The sequence below is a fragment of the Solea senegalensis genome, linkage group LG10 (genome assembly GCF_019176455.1).
Source record: "Solea senegalensis isolate Sse05_10M linkage group LG10, IFAPA_SoseM_1, whole genome shotgun sequence".
NCBI classification, from domain to species: Eukaryota; Metazoa; Chordata; class Actinopteri; order Pleuronectiformes; family Soleidae; genus Solea; species Solea senegalensis.
In genome coordinates, this window is record NC_058030.1 from 7,466,025 (window position 1) to 7,476,260 (window position 10,236).

The 10,236-nt window shown below is 42.1% G+C and overlaps 2 protein-coding genes and 1 long non-coding RNA gene across 6 annotated transcripts in view; 1 reads left to right on the forward strand and 2 right to left on the reverse strand.

Annotated features, from left to right (window-relative positions):
* Positions 1-10,236, forward strand: part of LOC122776381 (receptor-type tyrosine-protein phosphatase zeta-like) — a 940,026-nt gene that overhangs the window by 648,120 nt on the left and 281,670 nt on the right. The gene's annotated exons all lie outside the window — the stretch shown is intronic.
* LOC122776415 lies at positions 381-3,283 on the reverse strand. Its single transcript, XM_044036943.1, has 4 exons — positions 3,232-3,283; positions 2,423-2,467; positions 1,143-1,651; positions 381-1,057 (listed from the first exon to the last, which is right to left on the reverse strand). Exons 1-4 carry the CDS (start codon positions 3,243-3,245, stop codon positions 546-548), a joined length of 1,080 nt encoding a protein of 359 aa, XP_043892878.1. The 5' UTR covers positions 3,246-3,283; the 3' UTR covers positions 381-545.
* Positions 4,138-5,373, reverse strand: LOC122776437. Its single transcript, XR_006361212.1, has 2 exons — positions 5,243-5,373; positions 4,138-5,012 (listed from the first exon to the last, which is right to left on the reverse strand). It is a non-coding gene; the product is annotated as an uncharacterized LOC122776437 (long non-coding RNA).

The window sequence follows — 10,236 nt, forward strand, 5'->3', positions numbered from 1 at the left end:
GCTTAAAACAAGGTGCTTAACGAGAAGTAAAACAAAGCCGTTTAATAGTTATATGGCCACATTTAAAATTAGTGAACATTGAAAACAGCAGGTACGAACCAAGACTATTTAAAGTGTTAATTAGTAAAATAACATTTCAAAATCAGCCGATGGGGAGTAAGTGAGGGCGAGGAATTGACTGGAGCGATGTGTTTCTATTTTGGGGTTCTGGTGATTTGAAATGATTGTAATTAGAGCTGAAACAATTAATCGATTCTTAAATTACTCGGCAACTATTTTGGTAATAGGTTTGAAGCTTTTTTTTCATGATTAAAACAAGATTTCCGATTGTTTAAGCTTCCTAAATGTGCATGTTTTCTTTATTTCTTTGCTCTGAATAACAAAGAAATTAGTTTAAAAAAAAAGGACAAAACAAGGCATTTGTGAACATCATTTCCAGGTCTGACGAACAACGATCAATTTTTTAAGGTTCTCTGATATTTAATGGACCAAACGATGAATTGAATAATCGAGAAAATAATCGTTAGTTGCAGCTCTAATTGAAATTAGTAGTAATCGTCATAACCTAAACTCCTTTTAGAGTCAACAAGCTGCTTGAGTTTTCTCTGGTTTATTTTCATGTCACACATCAAGGAATGGATGCCCTCTGTGTGCAGCAGCTCATCTCCAGTGATGCGACTCAGTGCTGTTGTCATCTCCTCAAATACCTGAATCACAGGCTCCAGTACAATCGTGCATTTGGTCTGCACCTCTGCCACACTCCCCACCACACACAGCTGTCCCAGCTGATGGACAGCATGTCTAATTTTCTCCTGAACATCAGCAACAAACTCTCGCTTCACAGACACAGACCGCAGTTTGTCCTCCGTCTCGCTTATCTGTCTGTCGGCCTTATCGATGTCACACTCGGCTTGGTCGATCCTGGAACTGTACTCTGTCACTTTATCAGAGTAGTCGTCCACCTGTGATTTACACCTGTCCACCTCCTCAGTAGCTCTGTCAACAGCGTCATTGGCCTCATTCCACTCCGCAGCGGAAACACCAATAATAATACCCCCTGAAAACAGACAACACAGATTAATCAATGTTGACAGTGTGAACTGCCTTAAAATAACCCAACATTTAGAGCTGTGTTCACTTACCTGCAATCCACCCTGCAATTGGGATAATAAATAAACTTGCACCAATTAATGCGTCTCTCTCTGCCGCATCTCTCCTTCTTCTCATGTTCTCTCTGGTGTCTTTTGCTGACTGCAGGTTTCTTTTCTCCACCTTCAGACTTTCACGGTAACTCTCTAGATTGGATCTGTGTGACTTGAGTGTAATTTTCAAGTCATTTAACCGGCTCATTGTCTGGCTTTTCTGATTTGCTAAACGACTCAGCTCTGCAGTGAGATGCTCGGTCTCTCCGTCTATGCGTCGGCGCTCAGTGTTTGCGATGGACTGGGACTCCTGCAACTGCTGATTCATCTTCTCAATCTGCTGTCTGATGGCATAAAAATGCTGGCTTCTGGAATTGAGGATGACGCCTGGTTCAAAGCACAGGAGCATCTCTGAGACATGGTTGAAGGAACGGAGCCCTTTCATCAGTGGTCTGATCACATCTTGGGCTACTTGCCTCAACTGGTGGCGATACTGCAGCTCCACAGCCCTGTAAGTGTGAAAGAGTTCATGTGTAGAAACTGAATAGACAGATTAACTGAGTAAATAACACTCCATCATAATGTTAAAGTATTTCTGTTTGTGTAGTGTTTTCTGGGAATGAAACGCAAAGTAGTCTGTATGGTTCCCCGTCTGTCATTGGACCCAGTGGGTGGGGCTTTCAGGTAGACGAGACAGTGATCTGATCCGGGACATCACCTTTATTCCAGTATTACATGAAATATTCACTTAATCACAAAACTAATTAACTGGTACAACAGAAAAAAAACAATAAATTCTACTATTACTTATACAACTCCGTTTAAACAAAATATATTTATAATATGTTTGTTTTACATCAGATATGTATAAATATACTAGATTTTTGGGAGGTTTTGGCTGATTTACAGCTTAAATCAACAGATTTTGAGGGCCAGGAGAACTGTGATTCAGGACTTCGAACTGTGGAGGGCAGCGTTTAGCCTCTTGGTGTATGGTCTGATGGATTTAATAGGAGAAGAAGGGAAACCCATGCATTGTGAGAGCATCTTTCCACATGAGAAATGGGTGGGTTCAAACAAAAGGTGCAATCTTCTATGTTGTGTATTAGATCCAAATGTAAATACCTGGAAGTAAAAGCTGAAACGTTAATCTTTTGTCTCATATTCATCTTTTGATGTCAAACCCAAATGTTTTCAGTCTACAGCAAAATACTATAGGAGGGGAATCATATGAGATTGATGAACACAGACGTCACATGCATAGATAAATGAGTTTATACCTGTCGGGACGGTAGACCATTGAAAAAATCCTGAGTATTTTATTCCTGCAAGACAAAAATAATAACATGTTAATAACAAATTCATTTTTTCCACTTTCGTACCTACAATAGTTTATTCCGTTGCCATCTGAACAGGGAGACATAGCCCTCTGGTGGGCATTGGAGTTATTGCACTGTGCCCTCAGACTGAGTTAAGAAATTATTATTTTTTTTATCATTTAATTATCTTATATTCCTTTTGTTGGTATATTTTTTAAACCTAATCCTATTTATTCACTTACATTTTTTGACTTCACTTACCTTCATAAGCTTTCAATCATTTTATTTATTTTTACTCCTTTGACCTATTTTAAAACTTTAAATCTTTAACTTTTCATTTATTTTCTGCTGGTTTTTCGACAATTTGTAATAGTTTTTGGAATTTTGAACTTTCTTACAATTCTGTCTTTGTGTTGTGTTTTGAGTATTGCCTTTAACGGTCTTCTTTCGTGTGATTCATTAACAATAACAAAAGGGGGCTCATCATTTTCATCTTTTAAATATATAATTATTTTTAGACAAACAGGTGACAATAGTTTATTTATAAACAATCTCGCCATACATGTATTCACAATGTTCTATTAAAAAATTAAAAACGTTAATTATGCCATATAATCAACAATGCCTTTAATTTGTTTTTGTTTTTTTGTCTGCTATGAACCCCGGCTGCTTTTTAAACTGCCCCCTTATAAGTGCATCCATTGACAGCAAAATTCAAATTCGTCTTCAGTTCAAAATGTAGCATTAAATGAATTATTCTTATTACTCACCTGCCTTCAGCCATTGCTCTGCATGTGGAGGATCATCAGGAGAGAATGCAGTGGTGGTGTGAGGATGGAGAGCGGAGATGGGCGTGGCTACAGAGGCACAGCCCACTCCTCTTTATCCCTCCTCCTCCTGCTGCTTGAGTGCTTATTTGAAGGCACAGGCTTCTTCTCAGAAATCACGTGACATATATGTATATCTACATATATTTATGTAGATATACATATATATTATTTGTTTTCCTTTATTTAACCAGGTAAAAAAAAATCATTGAGATTTAAAACCTCTTTTTCAGGAGTGACCTGGCCAAGACGGCAGCGCAAACATAAAATGAACACAAAATTGTTCATAAAGTAAAGAAAACCACAACGTTGAGGGGGGAGGGAGGGAGGGGTGAACTTGTCGAATGTGTGTGCATGCGTCTTGGCTTTCCTTTTTACAGCCTGTGTTGTAAAGCTCACCTCTTTGCCTCTGTTAGCAGTCTTTTATTTGTCCTGCCCTCTTCACGATCCCTGTCAGCATGTTTCGTTTGCTTCACCAATATTGTAATATTATTACAAACAGGGACATTTCCCATCAAGTTAACAGACTAAACAACTACATTAAATGTACACTTTTTTTTCCAAGATGTCAAGACTGACTCCATTAGTCCTCCTCCCTGTCCAATCTGAGGTATGACAGTCACATTTTATGAACACTGCAGAGTGGTTTTACATGAGCTTTTATGTGTATGAGTAATGGACTGTTGCCTTCTACTGTAACGTGGTGAAACTCACTGGTCAGTGAAAACTAACCTTACACCCTAAAGACAAAATAAAATACACCAGGGTGAAACAGTTTTCTTTTTCCGTTTTTTTGTCATCAAAAAAACACAAACATTTAAAACCATGACATTCAGAGAAACGGGAGAATTTGGATTTATTGTTTATTGCTCAATGTGACAAGCAACAGGATCTTATTTCAATTAAAAGTAAATCACCAAGAGATTTATCTCAGTTCATAAAACAAAAACATAATTTCAACATCCAAAATGATCTCATTCTTTTAACAGTGAAAACATGTATCTGTTTTCTGTGGTGTTTTCTGGGGATGTAAGTTATGGCCCAAGAAAGAAATGAAAGTGAGCTGTTAAATCAGATCAAAATTGAACTTTAAGGCTGATAATGTCAACCTAATGTGTCAAAATCTCATTCAATGACAGCACACCGCAAAAAAAAAAACATTTAATCCCTTTTACCTGTGACTAATCATCAGTAATCATGATCTCAAACAAAAACAATAAAAAAACAAAAAAAACAACTGTTTATTAACTTATGACTTTATTGTCTCTGTGTCACGGCCGCAGACACAGTAAAGATAAAGATAACGCTATCAATCATGTGACACCAGTAGTTTTACTTTCATTATTGATCTGGTGGTGCGGCGCTGCAGATTGGCCGGTCAGTCCATTATTACCATGGTCGACAATCCAAACACAGTCAGTAGGAAGAAAACAGTTGATTTGTTGATTTGTATTGTATGTACTGCACTCAAAAATGTGTTTTATAAATAAAATTGGATTTATGACATTTGAATGAATACCGATGGTGATGAGAAAAGGCGTGTCATATACTAAACGACACACACGCTGTACGTCAGCATACCTCCTCAATGATATACTGCATGAAACTGTTGCATCAATTAAAAAGCAAGTAAGACATCACATAGTTTTAATACAAAGACCTCATACCCACGAAAGACGACGTGATCCATGAACACAGCGAAATGAAACCTGGGTACTTGATTACTGCGAGAAAGGAAACAAGACAAAAAAAGCATACTATTTATTTAGTGTGTACCTTCCTGAATACAAATTCATTTTTCTACTTCATTACCCACAACAGGTTGCTGGCCGTGGCCAACTGGTAGACCTTGGAGGTCTAAACAAGATATGAGTCTCTTTATCCAGTATCAAATTTGAGTGACCGATTCCCTGGTTAGCTATGAATTAAATGTATTTTAGGTGTGTTTTCTTACCTATGTGGTTAGTCTTGTTTCAGTCTGTAGATGATCGGGACCAAGGGTGAAAGCAGTGGCAATAAGAGGATGGATTTTATAGCCTCTTTTGGAGGAGAGAAGAGCATATGACAGAACAGCCCTCACATCCTACTTCCCACTTCCTCATTGTTCTGAGAATTTAAAGTCACAGGAATGTTTTTCAAAGAGCTAAATTCAAGGAACTGCTTTCACTGACACAGTGGCAGCAACGCAGCAGGCGTACCTATATCATACCTGTACCTATATCATCACATAGATAAATGAATTCTGTGGCAAACCAATGTGATGTTGTTATATAGTTTTTACATTACTGTCACCTGGTGAACTGGAGTGGAAGAGCTGCATGTGGCCATAGCCTGTTCAATCCTCATCATTTGCCTCATCTTCCCATTTTTTTTAAATTTAGGTCACATCTTGAAAAGGTTCATTCATTCATTCATTCATTCATTCATTGTCTACATGCTTTATCCTCCATATGAGTATCACAGGGCTGCAGGAGCCAATCCCAGCTGACATAGGCAAAGGGAGGGTACACCCTGGATAGGTCGCCAGTCCATCACAGGGCCACATAGAGACAAACACCTGTGTGTCCAATTAACTGACTGCATCCACGGGTAAATGAGCTTCATTTTAGCTTGTGTTTATAGCGCAGACTGCTAAACTACATCAACAACAGACTCTGTTCAGCTTGACTCACATTAAAAGCAGGATATTTCAAACTGGGATTGGGTAGAGCACTCAACACACAAACACTCAGTAGCAGTGCCGGCCAGAGCCTTTAGGGGGCCCTAAGCAGAATTTGATTTGGGCCCCCCACCTGTGCTTGACGATTATTGACACAAATATCACACTATAATGTTACATCATGAAGCAGGAAACCGGTGGATTGCCTTCTCCGGGTAGGGAATGACTCCTTGCCCCAGGTGAAGGAGTTCAAGTATCTCGGGGTCTTGTTCACGAGTGAGGGGACGAGGGAGCCGGAGATGGGCCGGAGAATCGGAGCAGCCGGTGCGCTACTGCATTCGCTTTACCGCACGGTTGTGACGAAAATGGAGCTGAGCCGGAAGGCAAAGCTCTCGATCTACCGGTCAGTCTTCGTTCCTATCCTCACCTATGGTCATGAAGGTTGGGTCATGACCGAAAGAACGAGATCGCGGGTACAAGCGGCCGAAATGGGATTCCTAAGGAGGGTGGCTGGCTTTTCCCTTAGAGATAGGGTGAGAAGCTCGGTCATCCGGGGGGAGCTCGGAGTAGAACCGCTGCTCCTTCACGTTGAAATGAGCCAGTTGAGGTGGTTCAGGCATCTTTACATTACATTACATTACATGTCATTTAGCAGACGCTTTTATCCAAAGCGACTTACAAAAGTGCATTTAAACATTTGGGTACAAATAAGAGCTAGAAGTAAGTAAGAGCTTCAAGTAGAACAAACTATGAAGTGCTAGTCATAAGTGCGATATACAAGTTTTGTTTTTTTTTTGTCGTCTTAGTCGAGGTAGAGTCGGAAGAGATGTGTTTTTAGTCGGCGTCGGAAGATGTGGAGGCTTTCAACTGTCCGGATGTCGATGGGGAGATCGTTCCACCATTTGGGAGCGAGGACAGTGAACAGTCTCGAGTTCTGCGAGTGCCTCTGCGATCCTCTCAGTGAGGGGCAGCAAGCCGGTTTGTCGATGCAGAGCGGAGTGGGCGGGCTGGGGTGTAGGTTTTGATCATGTCCTGGATGTAGGCTGGACCGGATCCGTTTGTAGCATGGAACGCAAGCACTAGAGTCTTGAAGCGGATGCGAGCAGCTACAGGAAGCCAGTGAAGGGAGCGGAGGAGGGGTGTAGTGTGGGAGAATTTTGGTAAGTTGAAGACCAGTCGAGCTGCTGCATTCTGGATGAGTTGCAGAGGTCGTATGGCGCATGCAGGAAGACCAGCCAGGAGGGAGTTGCAGTAATCCAAGCGTGAGATGACAAGAGCCTGGACCAGAACCTGTGCCGCCTTCTGGGTTAGAAGAGGCCGAATCCTTCGGATGTTGTGCAACATGTATCTGCAAGATCTAGCTGTTGCAGCAATGTTGGCAGTGAGGGAGAGATGGTCGTCAAGTGTCACACCCAGGTTCCTTGTGGTGTGAGAAGGAGTTACCACAGAGTTGTCGAGGGTGATGGTTAGATCTGTGGTGGGAGAGCCCTTTCCTGGGAGAAAAAGAAATTCAGTCTTGTCGAGATTGAGTTTCAGGTGATGGTCAGACATCCACTGAGAGATGTCAGTCAGACAAGCGGTGATCCGTTCTGCAACCTGTGTGCCGGAGCTGGGAAAAGAGAGAATGAGTTGGGTGTCATCGGCGTAGCTGTGACAGGAAAAACCATGAGAGCGAATAACCGAACCAAGAGAGTTGGTGTATAGAGAGAAGAGGAGAGGGCCCAAGACAGAACCCTGAGGGACCCCAGTAGCTAGAGGACAGGGTTCCGACACGGATCCTCTCCAGGTTACTCTGTATGTTCGGTTTTGAAGATAGGACGAGAGTAGGGTAAGTGCAGAGCCTGAGACACCTAGTTCTTGAAGAGAGGAAGTAAGGATCTGGTGGTTAACTGTGTCAAACGCTGCAGAAAGGTCCAAGAGGATGAGCACAGAGGAGAGAGAGGCAGTCCTGGCAGTGTGGAGTTGCTCAGTGACAGCAAGAAGTGCAGTTTCGGTCGAGTGACCTGCTTTAAAACCAGACTGAAGAGGATCAAGAAGGTTGTTCCGGTGAAGGTAGGAGGAGAGTTGATTAAAGATAGCGTGCTCCAGAGTTTTGGAGAGAAAAGGAAGAAGAGAGACAGGTCTGTAGTTATTTACTTCAGACGGGTCAAGGGTGGGTTTTTTAAGGAGGGGGATCACTCTGGCCTCTTTAAGAGAGTCCGGAAAGCAACCAGATGATAGAGATGTGTTAATGAGGTGGGTGAGGAAAGGAAGAAGATCAGAAGCAATTGACTGAAGAAGGTGAGAGGGGATAGGGTCAAGGGGGCAGGAGGTGGGGCGGGCAGAGGTTATTAGGGAAAGAACTTGATCCTGAGAGAAAGAGGATAGAGAAGGAGCTGAGTGTGTGGTTGGTAGAGTGGTGAGATCAGGAGGTGGGGTTGAGAAAGAAGAGCGAATGTCATCTACCTTTTTTGTGAAGTAGTTGACAAAGTGAATTGGTAGAAAGGAGGAGGGGGGGTGGGGGGATCAAGGAGGTTAGAGAAGATAGAGAAAAGTTTTTTGGGGTTAGAGAAAGAGGATTGAATTTTAGTCTGATAGAAAGATTGTTTGGCTGCAGAGATAGAGGCAGTGAAGGTGGAGAGAAGAGAGTGATAGGAAAGCAGGTCATCAGGGTGTTTTGATTTCCTCCATTTTCTTTCTGCTGCATCTGGTGAGGATGCCCCCTGGGCGCCTCCCGAGGGAGGTATATCAGGCACGTCCAGCTGGGAGGAGACCTCGGGGTAGACCTAGGACAAGGTGGAGAGATTACATCTCCACTCTGGCCTGGGAACGCCTCGGGATCCCTCAGTCGGAGCTGGTCAATGCGGCTTGGGAAAAGGAAGTTTGGGGTCCCTTACTGAAACTGCTGCCCCCGCGACCCGGCCCCGGATAAGCGGAGGATGATGATGATGATGATGATGAATGTTACATCATCAATTGTATTAATACAGACGGATTATGAACTACTGTCCTCCTGGGCACAGATGCATAAGGATCACCCTATTTGTTCAAGAGTGGGTGCAAACGGGAAGGGGGGTCTGGGATCCTCTCCCAGAAAATTATGAATTTGGTAGATGTGATTTCCTATATTCAGGTGCATTTTTGAGATGGCCAGCTGGAGAAGGGCAATACCGAAATTTGTTCAGATTCATAGCCTTTTGCTTTTTCACTTATTGAGGTAGTGACTTGGGCTTGGGCTTCAGGGTGCCTTGTCCTCTTTGGCCCGGTAGGCTCCTTCAGTAATCCATCCTTGCTCACATTCATTAATTCAATCATGTCACTTGTTTAAGTTATTTAAAAAAAAAACACACTCTATTGAACTACACAGCTGCTTAGTTTGCCTGTGCCTCGGGCCGGCCCTGCTCAGTAGACACTTGCATACAGACATCTGTAGGTTTTACAGAGAGCAGTCTGAAAAGAAAAAAACATCCAATAGTTGCAGCTTCTCATGTTGCCATGGTGGACCATCCCAACAGAGCCAGTAGGGGGGAAAATGACTGGAGTCACATGATTTCCAAGAAGACGTTTAACTTCAAGTCAGCTCTCCACCTGAGAGGACACTGTACATACTGCCCTTATCTGACTTTGAGCCCCTGCCCCTCTATAATCATGTGCACGCCCCTGGAGCATGCAGTGTACAAGAGAAGATAAGATTACCCTTTACTATTCCTGCAATTCTTCCAATATTCCTGCAATTCCTATATCTGTCACAGCCGCATAGACAATAAAGATAAAGGTAATGAATAACTAACCTTGTTTTTAAATGTAAAAACAAGGTCTATCTCATGCAGCCAGTGTAGTAACATGATTGATGTCAATTGATCACATGACCTGGAAGCTATTAAATCTCTAAATATTTATTTATTCATTCTTATGTATAAATATTCAGTGTGGGATCATAGTACTCCACTGGCTTGTTTTTTGCATTTAAAATCTGTCCATATCCATAGCTTTAACCACAATATCTCTGCTTTAAATATCCCACATTTTAAATTTTTGAAAACAGGAAGTCGGTACACGATGTAGTGCAATACGGGTGCACTTAATAATGTTGGAGTGGCTTGCTCGGGAAACCATGGATGTATTATAAGCACTGTTGCCAACTCCTCAGTAAGTCCTAAAAGTCGCTAGAAGTCGCTAAATGACGTCATCGCCTAATTTGTATAATTGACCATTTGCCTGATATAACCGCATGTGCGCCGTGACACAGTACAGATATCATGTGTCAGATGCAGTGATTTATTTTTGTGTGAGACTGAGTGAAGAAACAT